A 21,312-nucleotide genomic window follows, 5' to 3' on the forward strand; every position below is an offset into this window, starting at 1 on the left:
GGCCTGATATTTTTAGATATTACAGAAATAAACATATACAGTGGTGCTTGAAAGTTTGTGAACCCTTTAGAATTTTCGATATTTCTGCATAAATATGACCTACATCATCATCAGATTTTCACACAAGTCCTAAAAGTAGATAAAGAGAACCCAGTTAAACAAATGAGACAAAAATATTATACTTGGTCATTTATTTATTGAGGAAAATGATCCAATAGTACATATCTGGGAGTGGCAAAAGTATGTGAACCTCTAGGATTAGTACTTCATTTGAAGGTGAAATTCGAGTCAGGTGTTTTCAATCAGTGGGATGACAATCAGGTGTGAGTGGGCACCCTGTTTTATTTAAAGAACAGGGATCTATCACAGTCTGATCTTCACAACACATGTTTGTGGAAGTGTATCATGGCACAAACAAAGGAGATTTCTGAGGACCTCAGAAAAAGCGTTGTTGATGCTCATCAGGCTGGAAAAGGTTACAAAACCATCTCTAAAGAGTTTGGACTCCACCAATCCACAGTCAGAAAGATTGTGTACAAATGGAGGAAATTCAACACCATTGTTACCCTCCCCAGGAGTGGTCCACCAACAAAGATCACTCCAAGAGCAAGGCGTGTAATAGTCGGCGAGGTCACAAAGGACCCCAGGGTAACTTCTAAGCAACTGAAGGCCTCTCTCGCATTGGCTAATGTTAATGTTCATGAGTCCACCATCAGGAGAACACTGAACAACAATGGTGTGCATGGCAGGGTTGCAAGGAGAAAGCCACTGCTCTCCAAAAAGAACATTGCTGCTCGTCTGCAGTTTGGCAAAGATCACGTGGACAAGCCAGAAGGCTATTGGAAAAATGTTTTGTGGACGGATGAGACCAAAATAGAACTTTTGGGTTTAAATGAGAAGCGTTATGTTTGGAGAAAGGAAAACACTGCATTCCAGCATAAGAACCTTATCCCATCTGTGAAACATGGTGGTAGTAGTATTATGGTTTGGGCCTGTTTTGCTGCATCTGGGCCAGGACGGCTTGCCATCATTGATGTAACAATGAATTCTGAATTATACCAGCAAATTCTAAAGGAAAATGTCAGGACATCTGTCCATGAACTGAATCTCAAGAGAAGGTGGGTCATGCAGCAAGACAACGACCCTAAGCACACAAGTCGTTCTACCAAAGAATGGTTAAAGAAGAATAAATTTAATGTTGGGCGGCACGGTGGTGTAGTGGTTAGCGCTGTCGCCTCACAGCAAGAAGGTCCGGGTTCGAGCCCCGTGGCCGGCGAGGGCCTTTCTGTGCGGAGTTTGCATGTTCTCCCCGTGTCCGCGTGGGTTTCCTCCGGGTGCTCCGGTTTCCCCCCACAGTCCAAAGACATGCAGGTTAGGTTAACTGGTGACTCTAAATTGACCGTAGGTGTGAATGTGAGTGTGAATGGTTGTCTGTGTCTATGTGTCAGCCCTGTGATGACCTGGCGACTTGTCCAGGGTGTACCCCGCCTTTCGCCCGTAGTCAACTGGGATAGGCTCCAGCTTGCCTGCGACCCTGTAGAACAGGATAAAGCGGCTAGAGATAATGAGATGAGAAGAGAAATTTAATGTTTTGGAATGGCCAAGTCAAAGTCCTGACCTTAAAGCAGATACGCAGAGCCATGGCCTCACTTTTTGTTTATAAAAGCCTTGAGACCTCAAGAATGGCACAGGAATAGTTTTACACGTTAACAATAAATCTAATATAGTAATTTTTATGATTAAAGTGATTTATATAGGTAGCGGTCTGAGTGAATGACCTTGACATCCGTAATGTCACAGCAGGAAGTCTATCGGTCTCATCGCCATTTCCACTATACTAAAACACAGAGCTGACTGCAACTCCGATCCCCCATTTTGAGCTAATTTATCGCCATGACACGTAGATGTGTTGCTGGCCGGTGCAGCAACATGACAGAAGGTGGATTTCCGTTGCATTCATGGCCCAAGAATGTTCAAACTGCAAAGATTTGGACGCGTTTTGCGAGAAGTTCACGGGCACATTGGGCGCCTACGAAGTGGTCTCTCCTCTGCTCTGCACATTTTACTGAAGACTCGTACGAGACCTCTGATCTGTTGAGGAGCGTTGGCTATAAGCCCGTACTGAAAGAGGGTGCAGTACCAACAATTAAATAAAACTACAAGAAAAGGAAAGTATTTATTTTGGGGTTTTATAAATTTTATTTTATTTTTTTTTTTAAAGGCAAGAGACTTTAGTTGCACCAGTTCTCCCAGAGTGAACCGAGGGTTGTTGGTAAAACCCGGGATGGAATGGGACATGACACATCGCTCAGGCAGTGACCTCCCCGTGGTTGTTGCTAAAACCGGTGACATCCTGTTCCGTCCCGGGTTTTAGGAATTGTCTGAGCAGTCCGTAATGGAGAATGAGTGGAGCAGCCGTCTGATTTCTAAACTGGATATCGCTGCCATCTCGCCCTTATACGGAAGAAGTGAATGAACAGAGAACTGAACGAACAACTGAAAGTCAGATTGTTTCAAAACAGCCGGCCACAAGGTCGGCCTTCAAGAAGCGAGAACACAGACGGATAAGCTCCGACTCTCATTTGGATACAAAACAAAAACACCACTTGTTTACCTGCTTTTAGATTAATCCATGTAACTTGTATTGTGTGTTTAAGTTAGCGGTATAAGATTATTTAATTTGCTTCAGAATGTGATTGTCTCAGTTCATCTGATTATTTAATTCGCCTTTTACATTTTATCAGTGAAAATGCATGCATGTACATGTATGTTGCATAAGTTATAACACCCATCCTGTTTTAATGAGAGTCAAATCAGTCTCAGTTGAGCGAGTCGGTAACGCTATTTCTTACTTTCACCATAAATTATTTATATGACTTTGGTCTATAGCTGTAAAAGGCCTCGGCCTTAAAACCGGTTCCCGCTGTGACGTCACGCACTCAGGGCTGGCTGAGCGGGACAGCTCCAATGCCAACTCTGCGGTCGATTTTAACTCTCAAAAAAAAAAAAAAAAAATTTTATATATATATATATATATATATATATATATATATATATATATATATATATATATATATATATATATAAATAAAAAATTTTTATTTATTTATTTTTTTTTAATTCCCATTTATGCAGCATAGAAGAGTCAGGGATGGAGATACTATCCACTCAGAAATTTATTTAAAAATAAAGGCTCTGCGTATCTCCTTTAATCCAATGGAAATGTTGTGGAAGGACCTGAAGCGAGCAGTTCATGTGAGGAAACCCACCAACATCCCAGAGTTGAAGCTGTTCTGTACGGAGGAATGGGCTAAAATTCCTCCAAGCCGGTGTGCAGGACTGATCAACAGTTACTGCAAACGTTTAGTTGCAGTTATTGCTGCACAAGGGGGTCACACCAGATACTGAAAGCAAAGCTCACAGATATGTAATATTGGATCATTTTTCTCAATAAATAAATGACCAAGCAGGGTTTCCCATACATAGACCATTGTGTGGCGCAGCGCCACACAATGGATTCCTATCGCCACACAATCAGACTTGAGATTTTGAAAAAAAAAAAAATTCCGTTGCGTATCGTTCCGTTCATTCATAGTGCTCTTTCTTCTCATTCACGCACGCGCGCACCCACACACAGCGAGAGAGACGGAGAGGCGTGTACACAGGCCTGCCGTTGCGCATATACCCGGACTGCAAATAGGCCTGTTAGGCTAACTAAAAATAGAGCAGCCTTCCCAATTCGCCTTCCGACCCCTTATTTTAAAAGGTAGCCTACGTCGTGCTCGTGAGGAGCTTTATCATAGCCTTCTTGGCTTACAGGAAACGGACATCCCTGAGTCAGGCTATAAACCAATTTTGATGCACACAGTAGCAGCTTGACGTGAGGAACTGGCCTTATTGCATTATCCCGTTTATCCCGCTTCAGCAATGACTTCCCTTACGATAGGGCACTTGAGTTTTTTTTCAGAAAGCCATGCAGAATTAAATGTTCTGATAGGGCATGCAGGCTTTGCACCAATTAGGGTAATGCTTTTTCATTATTATTAGCTGCCTTGGTGTTACCATAAGTGGTTTCTTACATCTAATTATGATATTTTATTACATTATACTATTTATTTCATTTTAGTATTGGTTGAGGTAAGTGTTGAGTTCAATATTTAAAATAAAAACCTCCAGCTTGTTTTTTGCAATTTATTCCTTGAATGTCAACTAAAGAATGATTGAAAGATTGCCACCAAAAAGGCAAAAACCAGAGATGCACCGATTGACCGGCTGCTGATCGGAATCGCCCGATTTTCACGTCATCGGCCGCAACCGGTGACCGGCCGGTCAAAATTAAAATATGCTGATTTTCTGCCGATCAAAACTTGTGTATCACATAGGGATGAAAGTGGAAATACTTGTAATTCGCAACTAAAAAGACTGCAGCTACACTGGCAGCTTGAACATGCTTTCTAGTGCGATTGTGTTGTGCTTGCGCAGAACAGCGTCAGTCCTGCGCGCCTAACTGGCTCCGGCGCGCGTGCCGTTAAAAAAAATAAAAATAATAATAATTCACTATATTTGGATATCCAAATATAGTGAATTTTTTTTGTGCCAGATATTGGATGTGAAAAGAAGAAAACGTTTGTGGTTATGTGAATTTCCCATTACAGGAATTAATACGTTAGCCTATTACCAAACATCTCGTTAGATTTGTACAAAGAGAGAGAAAGAAGAAAAAAATGTCTTTGTTTGTTTTATGACCTTAGTTGCACTTGATTCCATTGGAAATTACTCTACAAATACATATTTGACAAGGATGATAGAATGGCTATGGTACAAGTATGACTGGAAATTATTTTTGTATTCTGATACTGAATGAAGAAATGGGTTGTTCTATAAGGCATACGTTTTCAGATCTATAAATAGGCTTATGAAAGTGTGTTCCATAGCAGTAGGCAAATAATATATGAGGGGGAAGTTGTTTTTGTGCCAGATATTGGATGGGAAAAGAAAAAAAAGTGTGAGAATTTCCTATTTCAGGAATTAATATGTTAATACCAAACATGAAGAAAGATTTTACAAAGAACAATGTCTTTTTGTTTGTTTTCAACCTCTGAGGTGTTGAAAATTTATTACTGAAAATCTGGCAGAATGTTCTATTAAAGAAAAGATAAAAAGAAAATAGTCTTTGTGTGTGCTGTGAAGTGGTTGGAAAAAATGAAATCGGAATCGGCAGGTCACACTCCATGGAAAATCGGAAATCGGAATCGGCCCAAAAAATTGCAATCGGTGCATCTCTAGTAAAAACTAAACTTTAACTTCAATTTTGGTGAGTAATTTTCATAAATTTAAAAAGACAGGTTTTCCACCAACATCAAGCCCAGCAAACTAATGGCCTGCCCTGTAATGTAAAGTTGGGTCGAGGAATGAAACCAGGCAGGGTTCTGGTAAAAATTGTGTTAGCTGTCTTCTCTTAAAGAACTTAAAAGAATTTAGATTGAACTGAATAATCTCAAATGCTTCTTGTAGCTTTAAAATAGTCCCAGCAGGTGACTCTGAAGAAAAATACTGTGTGCCCGCTGTAAACACTTTGCATACACCCCAATGACCGACTCCACCGACCGCCACGACACCACCGCGCACGATTCCCTCATCGGCACAGTGGAGCACCACAAATTGCTACCTGGTCTGTGGGAAACACTGCCAAGTATAATATTTTTGTCTCATTTGTTTAACTGGGTTCTCTTTATCTACTTTTAGGACTTGTGTGAAAATCTGTTGTTGTTTTAGGTCATATTTATGCAGAAGTATAGAAAATTCTAAAGGGTTCACAAACTTTCAAGCACCAGTGTATCACAATGACCAAATCGAAAGGCCGTCTCGCTTTAAATGCTGCTTTTGGTTACTGAGGAGTGAACATTTGAAAAAAAGTTTCAATTCAGTTTGACTCCCCCCCCACCCATGGTTTAATATTTTAAAATTGTAACATCAAAAGTCACGATACTTACAGAATCGTATTACAAATCAAATCGGCACCTAGGTATCGTGATATCGTATCGGGCGGTCCCTGGTGATTCTCATCCCGAATAAATAGAAGCTCTCACTCTTGTTTTCAGGAGTGAAATAAGAAATGTAAAGCCGACATGTTTGAGATGGTTACATTTTTCTGTCTTATTACTCAAGTTATCGTAACCGCTAACTTCTCAGAGGAATAATGAAAATACAGCATTAACAAAAAAAACAAAAACACTATGCGCACTCCTAATTATGTACTTCAACATAAACAGATTTGACGTGTCTCAGGATGGAGTTTTCCATTAAACACATATACGCTTGCTTGCTGTTTCCTTACTGGTTGTTCTCTGACTTCCTGGACCATACAGACGAGTTCGGATGAACGCCATGGCTGATTTCTGCATCGAGGTACTGCCACGTCTGTCCTTCACCCGCATCACCGTGCAGTTCTCCTGCAAACTAAAACAGGCTGTGAGATCTTCCCCTGCTCCTTGTGCAAAAAATGGTGTTTTGTGTCATTTCAGAAACAAGCGAAAAAAATGTTACAGGGAGGAACAAAGCTCAGTTTTCTACAGCAGCTGGGTTCGATTAGCGTTCGGGCTGTGAATCAGTATTGTAAGACAACGAAGTAAACCAGGGCTTCATGTTGCAATGTTGTTTATGAACCAGAAGGGTTCATTTTCCTACGCATCTTAAAAACAGTAACTCACAAATTAGAGCTGAATCACAAAAAGTTCCAAGTCCTTGTCTTATAAATTAATAAAAAAAAGCAATATTTTATTGAGTTAATCATCCTAATCCCATTTTTGAAACACTGAGCTCGGAGTATCAGTCAGTGATGAACTCACAGCAACTCACTACCTTCTGTAGCAATGTTAAGACCCCAAAAAAAAAAAAAACACCCCATTGCACAGCCGTACTGGCAGCAAGCTGCAGTTTAATACAATTTGCGTTCTAATCAACATCACATGCGTTCAAAGCACACGGATTCAATTTTGCTCTGTATGCGTCCTCCTAATCGTGCGAATGAAAATCTAGTTCAAATTGTATGCGAGAGTTTTCAGCCTACCTTTTCGACCTCCTTTTCTTTGGCTTCTTCACTTTTTTCACCTTCACTTTCTGTGCCTTACCTGCAGGACAAAATAACCTCCAAGAACTCAAAGTAAACTTACAACCCAGTTACAGTCTACCAACAAAAAAAGTGCACGATCTGATCGGAGTTGAATTTTAGAGGTTACCTTTCTCATTTGGCAACGTTGGTTGTCTAGAAGAAACGAAAACAACGTGAAAAGACAATGATTAAAGCCAATATAAATTTTAAAAAGAGAGTGTTTATTTATACATTATATATACACACACACACACACTAGGGTGGTCCCGAAATGTATGGGAAAATATTTTTTTTTACCAAAACATTCCGACCACCGGTGGCACGGTGGTGTAGTGGTTAGCGCTGTTGCCTCACAGCAAGAAGGTCCGGGTTTGAGCCCCATGGCCGGCGAGGCCCTTTCTGTGCGGAGTTTGCATGTTCTCCCCGTGTCCGCATGGGTTTCCTCCGGGTGCTCCGGTTTCCCCCACAGTCCAAAGACATGCAGGTTAGGTTAACTGGTGACTCTAAATTGACCGTAGGTGTGAATGTGAGTGTGAATGGTTGTCTGTGTCTATGTGTCAGCCCTGTGATGACCTGGCGACTTGTCCAGGGTGTACCCCGCCTTTCGCCCGTAGTCAGCTGGGATAGGCTCCAGCTTGCCTGCGACCCTGTAGAAGGATAAAGCGGCTAGAGATAATGTGATGTGGTTAATATTTAGAGGTGCCACACGAGGTTGCAAATCGGGTTAAGCCATTAACATTAGTTGGTGCGTAGACTGTTGCAGAGAAGATCTCAAATCCCCAAAAAGTCACAGTTCTAGAGGGAATATGCCACTTCTATGAAAAAGAAGAGGCAGGAAGAGTTTATAGACTGATAGAAGGTTAACTTTCATGCACTAAGGGGTTCTTAAACAATGAGCACTGATCGTAATATGCTGATGAAGTTGTGAATGGTTTTCTTTCTATGTTTTTCAGATGGCTAGCAACAGTGATACAAGTAGTACCGGTGGTGCAAAGCACAAAACCAGAAAGGACAATTATGTTTGGTTAATTGGTCCCACTTCCAAGGAACTGTCTGGGAGAAAGCTTCCTTCTGCTAGGGAAGTCCTTAGTCTCGTCTCGTCTTCTTCCACTTTATCCGGGACCGGGTCGCGGAGGCAGCAGTCTGAGCATGGAAGCCCAAACTCCCCTCTCCCCAGACACCTCGGCCAGCTCCTCGGGAAGAACACCGAGGCGTTCCCAGGCCAGCCGAGAGACCAGGGATTAAAGCAAAAAAAAATCCTGAGCCTGAACTTTGTCGACACAGGCAAGAAACTAATATATATATATATATATATATATATATATATATATATATATATATGTGTGTGTGTGTGTGCACGTGTTTTGGATTGTGTGTTTATTTTCAAGCCATACCAGGGGGTTTGTGGGGGCATGGGATCAGAGATTGCATGAATGGAAAATTAAATTTGACTTTTGAAAATCCAATACCAAAAACGGCCAGAAGATGGCAAAAGTGCATCTACTATATCTACCACCTGTATGTACCTATATGCATAGGTCGACCAGGGGTTGAGCAAGGGTGAATGACAGGTCGTGTTCTGCGAGGAAAGCACACACCCTTATTTTTAATTCGCACACTCGGTCAGTTATTGATGTTGGCACTGCAGCTGTTGCCGTAGCTCCCGGCAAGCGTGTGGTGTGTGGGACCGCACGGACAGCAGCTTGATGGCCAAGGTCTAATTCGTGTGTACGTAGCACCTTTTTGCCACTGGATCCGTAAATTATCTTCCTGGAACATAGCGTGCAGTAGCAAGCGCCTGGTATGCCCAACTTCTTGCACCAATTTCTAAATGGCTTGCCATCTCGCCCAGTCTCCTCCAGCCATGCCCAGCGCCATTTATTTTTAACACCTTTCTCTAGGGTCGTCACATCTGCCCCAGAGTTCACGAACTGCATTTTGCCCACGCCACCATGCAATTCCGTTTTCTCTCTCTCTCCCTCGCCCTTCTCTCCAACACAAAAGTTCATTTATTTTATTTTTTTTACTTTTTACCCTCTCTCCGTTGAATGGAGCCGTAACGGCGCGAGGTGACTTTCCGTGTCGATCTTCAGCACTGCACCGCATCGAAGCAAGGAAGAAATGAGAGGGGGTAAAGGCTTTCCTTAGACCCGCCCCATTCTTCTTCTGATTGGCTAATACTGTCAGTTTCAGAGCGCTCCTTTACTACCATTGGCTGACAAACACAAGAGGGATTTCGACGGTCATTTTTTTTTTTTTTTAATTGCCGTCAATTTATTTTCGATTTATTATTTTTTTAAATCCACGGGCAATCACTACAAACCGGAAATCCGGCATGGTGCCGGAGAACTTTAATCCCTGCGAGAGACATAGTCCCTCCAGCGTGTCCTGGGTCTTCCCCAGGGCCTCCTCCCAGGGGGACATGCCTGGAACACCTCCCCAGGGAGGCGTCCAGGAGGCATCCGAAAAAGATGCCCAAGCCACCTCAGCTGGCTCCTCTCGATGTGGAGGAGCAGCGGCTCTACTCCGAGCTCCTCCCGAGTGACTGTGCTTCTCACCCTAAGGGAGCACCCAGCCACCCTGCGAAGGAAACTCATTTCGGCCGCTTGTATCCGCGATCTTGTTCTTTCGGTCATTACCCAAAGCTCATGACCATAGGGAAGTCCTTAGTGTGTTCTTTTATCTCCACAAGATACCAGAATACCCAAGGGTTTAGAAAATCACAGACAAGTAATAGCTATTGTTACTTTGAACCAGGGCTTTGAACCAGAATTTTTCTCCTATTGGTTCGTTCCGAACAGAAACGGGATTTTAACGTTTCCGGTTTTGGGTTCCACCATTAAATAGACGTTCCCGAACCGGTCAGAACAAAAAAATTTCGTTCCCGGAACAGTTAATTACGCTCCCTGTCAGCTGTTTAACAAATGGCTATAAAATTATGTCTCTGTCTCATCCAGCTTAAGCCAAATGTAGGCGAATTCTATTACAACCTTCATTAAATAAGACAAGAAATAATTCAAAACAATTATTTTTAAAATGTTGGCGATTTGGATTCTCAGTATGTCTTCCCATCTACACAAACAGAAAAAGTGCCAAAAATGAAAGATAATTCATTTAGTGTGTTACCAAAGGCTAGTCAGGCCCTATGCACTGATAGGCTAACAGAGGTTAACGTCATTTAATGTTCGCGAGCCTCTCATTAACGTGGACAAATACCGTATATTGATATCGTGTTTGAAATTGACGTTTTTGAATAACGATAGACTGCAATATTTACCTCTTATTTAAGATGTGGAGACGTGATAGTAGTCCACCCTCCCGCGCTCTACATTCAGTCAGCGAACGTCATACAGGAAGTGAACCCCAGCGGGTCATAGAAACTTGCGCAGGAGAAGAATAACTTTTTTATTTGTAGGCTACGGAAACTTATAAAAACCAGTATTAACCGGTTACCATTATTTTTAATAAACGTTTCTGTTCCGGAACATAAAAAATAATAAAGTTTCTGGTTTCGTTTCTGTTCCATGTGAAATAGAAAAAGTTCCCGGTTTTCGTTCCTTGAACCGGTTCAAAGCCCTGATTTGAACACAGGAAGTTATATTACTGTATTGTTTGTATTAATATGAAACAGTTAATAAGCCACATTATTTTATATTGTGTCTTGAGTGAAAACTTTAATGGCTTTGTGGCACCTCGAAACATTGTTCAATCTTAACCAAATTTCACACTAACTTCTTTTAGGCAATGTAAAAAGAAGGTAAGGTGGTCGTAACAAAATCCTAAAAAAAAAAAATTGGGGGACCACCCTAACACACACACACTATATATACACACATGGTTTTCCCCAAAACGTCTTGCTCTGCCTGCTGATACGCTTAAGGCCTCTGCATGCTCTTGCGACAAGGCTTTCGCAGACAGTTGTAATTTATCGTTGAGCGGGGAGTAATAGGCGTGCGCGATGTTATTCACCGGCACAACGCAAGGGGGCGCGAAGTCGCTAGGAGTAGTTGGTGGGTGTGGTTAGTGGAGTGTTTATCCTCCGGTTACTTATAATGACTAGAACTGGAGTCGTATAGATGTACGTACTTCCTCACTTCCTCGATCAACCGCTCTTCGTGCTGCTCCATCTTCGCTCGTGTTTTTAAAAATGGCGGTCGTGAAAACAAACCAAACCGGGAAAGTAGGGAAGCGGAAGTGCGTGTACAGCGGATGTAGAGTGGACCAATCAGAGCCCTCTTGTCTGCGACGCTGTCTGCGAGGCTTCTGCGGCGGTCACAATTTTTGGGAGGTGCGCGCAGAGCGTCTGCGAAGGTGGGGGGGCTACGCAGACACTGTCTGCAACGCTATCTGCGAGGACTGGGTTGTCAGCATAAATTGGCCTTTAGTCGCTTTAGTTAAAATCCAATACGCTTAGATTTATACCAATACGTTAAATTTCCTACCCACAAGTAACTAGATACGTAGGAGAGCAAATAACAGATCCATTTACATATTGATTGATATTTGTGTTAAACAAGCGGCCTTTTTTTCCCCAATGTTTGTGTTGATTCTGTCAAAGTAATGTCCGTGTGGTATGATGTAAACAAACTGTAATCTGTTGGCTACGTCAAGATCACGTGTTCAAACCGTCCAATAAAAACATCGAAAGAAAACGTCTGAAATTTTCTGATCCATTATAAGCAATCTCATCGGCTGACGATGTCATCCCCCACCAGACGGACAAATAATACGATTTAGGTCAGAAAATCATTGAAACGCTGGTAAAATCTATACTATAATCATGTATCTAAAACCTCTCAGAGATCCTGAAAATGCACCTGAGAACATCTATTTTCAAAACATTTTCCGGGGGGGGGAATGCCCCCAGAAACCCCCTAGTTTCACTTCACGCTTTCGTGCCATTGGCGCTCAATTACTGTCTGTGTATTATCATGCCAGAATTTAGGGCTTTAATTTTTTCTGGGGAAAACACTTTTTTTTATTTATTTACATGTGTGTGTGTCTATTTTATATATACACACGCGAGTATAAAAACATCACTTACTTCTGGGCCACGGTGTCAAATTCTTCCAAGAGAGCTTCGGGTAAAAGTCTGGCTTTCTTCAAAGCATTAGACATGATATTAGTCATTAAAACTTCTCATAAAAACAGACAAAAAAATTAATTTAAGGTCACAAGCATTGCTTAAATATGAGAGTTTACTGTTCAAAATTTTTTTATACCTTCTGTTCTTGGAAAAGCAACTGTCTTTTCCGCCTCTTCTCCTTCAGCAACTCTTTTCCCCTGATAAACAGTAAAGTATCATCACTACACATCTGAAACATGTTCGTTGTTTAGATATAAATGCTTCATGTAACTAGTAAATATTTAATAGTTATTCCACGAAATCGAGTCGTACATGAGCAGACGAGGCCCGTAGCGCCGAGTCGGCTATAAGCCATGTATGAGGAGACTGACTGACTGACTGGAATAACCGTTTTATTCTAACCACATTCACTGGATTTTAGGGTATAGTCACACTAGAGGCGGAATGCCGTCGGAATGAAAATTCTTTGTATATTCCGGGATATTCGAAGTGCATTTTAAAAATTCTGACTGCATTCCAAACATTCGGGCCCATTCTTATGGCCGGCCCGAATGTTTTGCTCATGCTCAAAACATTCAAGGTGCATTCGAAGAGGAGAAATATCAAACGGCATTTGAAGTGAATTCTAATTGCATTCTAAATATTCTTACGGCATTCTAACAGCATTCGAAACGTTCTGATCATGTTTGAGGGAAAAATCGAAATGGCAAGCCACTTCAAATCCTTCCAGAATGTCCTGAATGAGCCGGAATGAAAATTCTTCGTATATTCCGGGATATTCGAAGTACATTCTAAGTATTCGAGCGGCATTCTCTTTGAATTCTTAAACGTTCGAAACATATTCGGCGGCTATTCCGGGAGTGTTCTGACTGCATTCGAGGCACCTTCCGACCAGACTAGGGGTGGTATTCGGGCAGCAATCGAACCGCACTCGTACGGTATTCGAAGTGCATTCTTAATATTCTTACTGCATTCTAGGTATTCCTACTGTGTTCCAACTACATTTGAACTGCATTCGAAAGCTAATACACCCGGAATGTGCAAGAATCATTCGAGGCGGGTTCGAAGCGCATTCTAAGTATTCAAATGGCATTCTTACAAAGCTGTAAGAATGTTGGTCAGTTTGAAATTCCCGCCCGAATGTGGCACGAATTTTGAAAATTCTCTCATTCTGGCTGGTTCTGCTTGATTCCTGCTAATTCCGAATAAGTGTGACGGGGCCTTTAAGAAACTGCATTTTTATTTTTTGCCAATTTGATAAATAAAACTCTGATACAAAACGTCCGACAAACGTCTTTTTAATTTTTCAAGAATTTATTATTCTTCTAGCCTAGAAGAATAAATTCTTGAAAAAAAAAAAAGTCTTGCCATCAAATACATTTATTCCATATTCTGTTGCTTTTTTTTTGAGGTTTTGTTGACGAGTACAGTTTTTATTTCGTCCTCGGTTGGTTCAGCAGCAAGCGCCACCATTTTGTTTTTCTCGACTCAGGGTATATGAGCTGACAGACCGCCTGCACATGACGTCCAATGACCCCGGAAATGACCCCAGGCCGGAACCGAACCCGGGTCCCCGGACCCACGGCACCCCATCCACCTGAGCCACGACGCCCCCTGAAAAGGTGAGTTGACAGTTTTATTTTGTTTTAGTCTTGCAGTATAAGGCAATAGAATGTTTCTTTTTCATCTTATTTTCATATTTCGTAGTGTTTGCGTATTTTTGGCCAATATTTTGCAACCATGGTCAATTTAGATCGAACTTTTGATAGAATCTACGGCCAGTCATTTTGCCCCGCCCCTGCCTCGCGCTCCATCCGGTGCGGTAGTGATGTCGCGTTGCTCGCGTGCTGCAGCAGAGACCCGCGCAATCTTCAGCCGGTACAGTCGCTCTTCTTTTACCACCGCCGTTATTCTCATCTTTCCGGTGTGTTCTTGATTTTTCCATTGTGTCCTATTTCGCCATAGCAAATCCCCAAAATGTATCATATTATTCATATTTAAGTGAATAATCAATTCAGTCATCATAACTTGGCATTTTAACCCAAGCAATCAAAAAGAGGAAATTTATTCAATATTTTCACTCATCTGTGAAGGAGAGGCTTTAATTCTTCATGATGGAGTTATTTTATATGAAAATCAATTTTACAAAAGCATTTGAACTGTAATCCAAAAAATAAGACACTCTCTTTATTCTTATTAAACATGACAAAAGAAACATTGAGTGTTCGGTAAATGCAAAAAAAAAAAAGTAAAATTAGAAAAAATTTATTTTTTGACCATAATGTCCCAAATGAGAGACCAGTTTCTGAGACGGACCCAGATATATATCCCCTTTTTTTGTATACTTACTACTTTCGCACTACTCCTTCACTGCCTTATCTTTTTTCTTTATATATTTTGCTGCTGTAACAATATAAATTTCCCCTTGTGGGATAATAAAAGGCTATGGGGCGGCACAGTGGTGTAGTGGTTAGCGCTGTCGCCTCACGGCAAGAAGGTCCTGGGTTCGAGCCCCGTGGCCGGTGAGGGCCTTTCTGTGTGGAGTTTGCATGTTCTCCCCGTGTCCGCGTGGGTTTCCTCCGGGTGCTCCGGTTTCCCCCCACAGTCCAAAGACATGCAGGTTAGGCTAATATGAGATGGCCTTGAGCAGGGTTGTTTTACAATCCGGGTACGCAAGCTAAAAATCACATTTAACACTTATTATCTTCAATATCAAAAGGCTTGACTAAATAAACTTGGTTGTTTATTGTAACCCTGTGATAGCTCTATTTACCATGCAAAAAAAATTTGGTGATAAGGTTATTTTTGGTGAATGTATGGCAATACGTGTCATATTTAGCAAAATTACTCGTGTCATTTGGAAAAAGTGCTTTTTTGACCACAGGTAGCTCCAAAAGGGATGCACTTACATCATTCTTTATACCATAAAACAAATATTTGGTTCCATATCATTGGAAACAAAGTTAAGTTTTAATGTCGAATGCCAGTAAGTTTTCAGACTTCCATAGGTTAATATGGGACAGGCCTTGAGCGAGGCCCCTAACTCCCAACAGCTATTAGCATGGCTGCGGGACTCCCTAAAGTGAATGACGCATGAAATGGAATGACGAATGACAGCTAGTGATTTGAACAATAAATGGTCCCTTGTCATTCAGATTCTTATAAATGGAATAACGATTGAAATGTAGGTGGAATGACATGCTTTCAACTCATGAAATGGAATGACATTGTTTCTAAGTGGAATGACATACTTTTAGGTTATGTTATCAGTGATATCACCTTTTGGGCAATTCCATGTAAATGTCAACCTCACCATGCAAAAATAAAGCAACATGTAATACATCAAAACCACTCCCAGAGATATCACCTAGGCCTGTATTTTACAGATGTGAACAAGCTGAACCAATGTGTAACCAACCTAATACGTCACTGTCAGTCTTTCTTTCTTATAATGTAAAACCCAAGCTAAAATCAACTTTGATCATGTACAATTTTGCCACAAGCCACAGAGATGTTATGCTAAAATCCACAAAACAGCAAAACAATAGCCATCCTAAATATTATTTATTGATAGTTTTAGCTGATATTTAGAGAGTTTTTCAAAGGGTTATGGTGGTTAAATTGCTGATTTTCTAAACATATGCCATGTCTATTTCAGACGCGTCACATCCATAACGGAATTTCGTCACATCCATAACGCTGACTTTTCCTTCCGAAACTCTGCATGAAATACAAAACATTTTAAACAAAGATTTTTTTAATATTCACCTTGGACCCCTCTATCAAATGGATATCTCCATTTCGACATTATGTTTACAATTTCACAGAGTTTGATAAAAATGTACAGTCACCCAAGAAAAGTGATACTTTTTCTGTCACATCCATAACGCAAGGCGGCACGGTGGTGTAGTGGTTAGCACTGTCGCCTCACAGCAAGAAGGTCCGGGTTCGAGCCCCGTGGCCGGCGAGGGCCTTTCTGTGCGGAGTTTGCATGTTCTCCCCGTGGGTTTCCTCCGGGTGCTCCGGTTTCCCCCACAGTCCAAAGACATGCAGGTTAGGTTAACTGGTGACTCTAAATTGACCGTAGGTGTGAATGTGAGTGTGAATGGTTGTCTGTGTCTATGTGTCAGCCCTGTGATGACCTGGCGACTTGTCCAGGGTGTACCCCGCCTTTCGCCCATAGTCAGCTGGGATAGGCTCCAGCTTGCCTGCGACCCTGTAGAACAGGATAAAGCGGCTAGAGATAATGAGATGAGATGAGATCCATAACGCATCTTTTATTGGCATTTTCTGGCATGCCCTAGATGTACTATGGGAATTGTTCTTGTTCTATCACTTCTCCAGTATGGTACAGCCTTAAAATATGCAACACCTGTTTAAATACTGGGAGACAATAAAACATGCACTGGGTCATTTGTTGCCATTTTGAGTTCAAGTGTCGCGTCCATAACGCTGGAATTGCTCTTTTACAAATGGAATGACAGTGTTTTTAGGTGGAATGACATACTTTGAGGCAATGTTATCAGTGATATCACCTATAACCTAACCCTAACCCTAGAAACAATGTCATTCCATTTGTTAATTTGATATCACTGATAACATTGCCTCAAAGTATGTCATTCCACCTAGAAACCTTATCATTCCATTTGTAAAAGGTGAGATCACTGACAACATTAGCTCAAAGTAAGTCAATACATATAGAAACCCTGTCATTCCATTTGTAAAAGCTGATATCCCACCAAGCACCCACTGCCCAGGGTATGTGTGTGTGTTCACTGCTTCAGATGGGTTAAATGCAGCAGAGAGAAAATTTCACAAGTGTGTGATGAATAAAGTTGTGCTTTCTTTTCTTTTTCTCATCATACCTTAAGAGTCGACTCTCGAGTCTTGGGAATCGACTCTTTCGGGAATCGACTCCCAAACCGTATTTGGACTGATTAACAGGTAAAGACAGCAGGTCGAAATTCTATAATCGCTACTTCCGATATAGTTTCACTACAGAGAAGGAATACCGGCTCCTGTGTGCTAAACACGCCACTGTATTACCCGTAAGGAGTGATTTAGGGGCTGAGTTCTGATGAACGTGTGAGCAGGCGGGTTCACAGCCCCAGACAGACCGGAATACCTTTTGATTGAGTCCCGCGCGTCTTTAACGCTCTTCAGCGCCACTGCTTTCGAGTCGTCGAATCTGACTTCCTCCGGTCCTTCATCGTCGCTCAAATCAGACATTTTCTCACTTAGCTCCTTCTCTGACATGAACCCTGAGTCCCCACGTTGATTCTTCGCCATGTTGAAATCGACAAATATTAAAGACGAACAAACTACATGAAAAACGGAGCAGGTGGTGCGTAAAACGTCGCCCCCTAGCGGTTTGGAGCGTGATGTGGCTTCAACTTGGAAAATCAAATCAAATCAAGTTTATTTGTACAGCGCTTTTAACAATAAACATTGTCGCAAAGCAGCTTTACAGAATTTGAACGACTTAAAACATGAGCTAATTTTATCCCTAATCTATCCCCAATGAGCAAGCCTGTGGCGACGGTGGCAAGGAAAAACTCCCTCAGACGACATGAGGAAGAAACCTCGAGAGGAACCAGACTCAAAAGGGAACCCATCCTCATTTGGGCAACAACAGACAGCCTGACTATAATATTAACAGTTTTAACAGGTATAACCCTCAACTGTCCTCATGGGGCCCGTCCTTCACAGGAGTGGGGCGATAAAACTCCGACCAGACACAGGGCACCAGGATGGATCAAGCAGGTCCGAGGGGCAGAAGAGGCCAGCATCTCAATCCCAGGATCAACATGTAACTCAGAGGGACAGATGGGGGGGGGGGGAGAGAGAGAGAGAGAGAGAGAGAGAGAGAGAAAGAAAACACGTTGTTAGGTATGCCCTAAAAATGACAAGTATTAAATCTGTGTGGTAGGCTCGCAGAGACGAGAGTCTTTACATCAGGCATAACACACAATGGCATGTTAATATGGTAAAAAAATATATCATGACCTGCTCTGGCTGGATGCTTGATTGGGTGATGGGAGCACACTCCTCAGCAATGATGAGATGCAGATCTCATCATTGACTGTAGGTATTTATCAGGTATTTATCAGGTATTCATCAGGTATTTATCCTCTCATGGATGAAAAGCTCATTGATTCTATTGATCATCCTAACGACTCTTGAGGCCGTTCAGAACCAGCCCCCAGTGACCCACACCAATAGATGACTCAATGACACCTTAGATGAGCTTTTCATCCATGAGAGGATAAATACCTGATGCTCCCTACCAGTCAGACAGATCCGAAGAAGCCTTTCGGATGAGAGGTGAAACGTCTTCAAGAATCTCCAAGCAAGTCCAGTTGCTCTCTTTTACCACCCACAGTTTACCATGACCTGGATGACTGAGAATCTTCACAGACATGTTTCAACTTGGAAACAAGAAGAACTTTATTCATCACACACTTGTGAAATTCCTCTCTGCATTTAATCCATCTGAAGCAGTGAACACACACACACACACACACACACACCCAGAGCAGTGTGCAGCCATGCTAACAGCGCCCAGGGAGCAGTTGGGAGTTAGGGGCCTCGCTGGGTTGTTTTACAATCAGGGTACAAAGTTTGTGTCACAGGGGTCCAAAATTCAAATTGATTCAAACTGGTTCTTGTATCAGTTTTTAAGTGAAGGACAAGTTAAAGAACAGATTTCAGGTCATTTTTTGACGTGTGTGTATGGTAGTTTTGTGTAATCTGCTATAAGATGGGAGAAACAAATGAAGTGATTCTCGGAGAGGACTTTTTTTTTTTGACAATTCAGAATCCACTACTTCCATAGTGCTTTTAAATAGAAGGCTGTAAGCTTTGTGTTAGTTGTCTCTAATATTTATGTCCCAATATCTTGACCACATTTTAGGATGAAAGTAATCATTTTAGATATGTTATTTTATATTGAAAAATTAGCTGTCTCGGAGAGGACTTTTTTTGGACACAATTACATACTAATTTGATCAAAATAGTCTGAAAACTTACTGGCATTCAACATTAAAACTTAACTATGTTTCCAATGATATGGAACCAAATATTTGTTTTATGGTATAAAGAATGATTTAAGTGCATCCCTTTTGGAGCTACCTGTGGTCAAAAAAGCACTTTTTCTAAATGACACGAGTAATTTTGCTAAATATGACACATATTGCCATACATTCACCAAAAATAACGTTATCACCAAATTTTTTTTGCATGGTAAATAGAGCTATCACAGGGCTACAATAAACAACCGAGTTTATTTAGTCAAGCCTTTTGATATTGAAGATAATACGGTAAGTGTTAAATGTGATTTTTAGCTTGCGTACCCTGATTGTAAAACAACCCCGCTCAAGGCCATCTCATATTAGCCTAACCTGCATGTCTTTGGACTGTGGGGAAAACCGGAGCACCCGGAGGAAACCCACGCGGACACGGGGAGAACATGCAAACTCCACACAGAAAGGCCCTCACTGGCCACGAACCCAGAACTTTCTTGCTGTGAGGCAACAGTGCTAACCACTACACCACCGTGCCGCCCAGAATCTAAAATATGAAACATTTTTTGTTTTTCACACACTCACGGTCAATTTAGAGCCACCAGTTAACCTAACCTGCATGTCTTTGGACTGTGGGGGAAATCGGAGCACCCGGAGGAAACCCATGTGGACACGGGGAGAACATGCAAACTCTGCACAGAAAGGTCCCCGTCGGCCACGGGGCTCGAACCCAGGACCTTCTTGCTGTGAGGCAACAGTGCTAACCACTACACCACCGTGCCACCCAGAATCTCATCTCATCTCATCTCATCTCATCTCATCTCATCTCATTATCTGTAGCCGCTTTATCCTGTTCTACAGGGTCGCAGGCAAGCTGGAGCCTATCCCAGCTGACTACGGGCGAAAGGCAGGGTACACCCTGGACAAGTCGCCAGGTCATCACAGGGCTGACACATAGACACAGACAACCATTCACACTCACATTCACACCTACGGTCAATTTAGAGTCACCAGTTAACCTAACCTGCATGTCTTTGGACTGTGGGGGAAATCGGAGCACCCAGAGGAAACCCATGCGGACACGGGGAGAACATGCAAACTCCACACAGAAAGGCCCTCGCTGGCCACGGGGCTCAAACCCGGACCTTCTTGCTGTGAGGCGACAGCGCTAACCACTACACCACCGTGCCGCCCAGAATCTAAAATATGAAAAATGTTTTTTTTTTCACACACTCACATTCACACCTATGGTCAATTTAGAGTCACCAGTTAACCTAACCTGCATGTCTTTGGACTGTGGGGGAAACCGGAGTACCCGGAAGAAACCCACGCAGACATGGGGAGAACATGCAAACTCCACACAGAAAGGCCCTCACCGGCCGCTGGGCTCGAACCCAGAACCTTCTTGCTGTGAGGCAACAGTGCTAACCACTACATCGCCGTGCCGCCCAGAATCTAAAATATGAAACATTTTTTGGTTTTCACACACTCACATTCACACCTACAGTCAATTTAGAGCAGGGATGGGCAACTGGCGGCCCGCCTCCTTACTCAGTGCAGCCCGTAGATCATTTATTAATTATCAGGGAAAAAAATTAAGCACGGCCTTTTTTTTTTTACACTGTTGTAATTACACTGTTGACCGATAGAGGGCGCTTCCTATGCAAACAATATCGGGGCCCTGGGCCTTACCCCCTTCAGCGAGGAAGAGAGACAAGAGATCCATGGCTACTAGCAGTGCAAAAAAAAAAGATAACTCGATCAAGAAATCCATACCTTTCAGTCAAGATGGGAAGCAGATTATCTCTTCAAGTCGCCACTACAACACCTTGCACAAAGTTAAATATGAGAAGTACACTGGAGCTGCAAGGGCCGCTGTCGTAGCCGACCTCAAATCGAAAGTAAACTAACAACAGCAACTTTTCACCAGAGCCACAACTACACAGGAATCAGCACTCAAAGCCTCTTATGCTGTTTCACTTGAGCTTGCCAAAGCAAAGAAGCCATTGTCAGATGGGGAAATTGTCAAGGTGTGCGCCATGGAAATGGCTAAAGCTTTTGGTGACGATAAGATAGTTAAACACTTTGAAACG

The 21,312-nt window shown here is 42.2% G+C and overlaps 1 protein-coding gene across 1 annotated transcript in view; it reads right to left on the bottom strand.

Annotated features, from left to right (window-relative positions):
• The window catches only part of nol7 (nucleolar protein 7), a 28,443-nt gene extending 10,949 nt beyond the window's left edge, over positions 1–17,494 (bottom strand). The window contains exons 1-6 of the mRNA XM_060932299.1: positions 17,323–17,494; positions 12,334–12,394; positions 12,156–12,211; positions 7,239–7,264; positions 7,070–7,130; positions 6,338–6,459 (exon numbers count right to left, since the gene is read on the bottom strand). Coding sequence (XP_060788282.1) covers positions 6,338–6,459; positions 7,070–7,130; positions 7,239–7,264; positions 12,156–12,211; positions 12,334–12,394; positions 17,323–17,486 — 490 coding nt within the window. The 5' untranslated portion in view covers positions 17,487–17,494. The remainder of the gene's footprint in view (positions 1–6,337; positions 6,460–7,069; positions 7,131–7,238; positions 7,265–12,155; positions 12,212–12,333; positions 12,395–17,322) is intronic.
• Between the last annotated feature and the right edge of the window lie 3,818 nt (positions 17,495–21,312).

The sequence above is a fragment of the Neoarius graeffei genome, chromosome 1 (genome assembly GCF_027579695.1).
Source record: "Neoarius graeffei isolate fNeoGra1 chromosome 1, fNeoGra1.pri, whole genome shotgun sequence".
Taxonomy (NCBI): domain Eukaryota; kingdom Metazoa; phylum Chordata; class Actinopteri; order Siluriformes; family Ariidae; genus Neoarius; species Neoarius graeffei.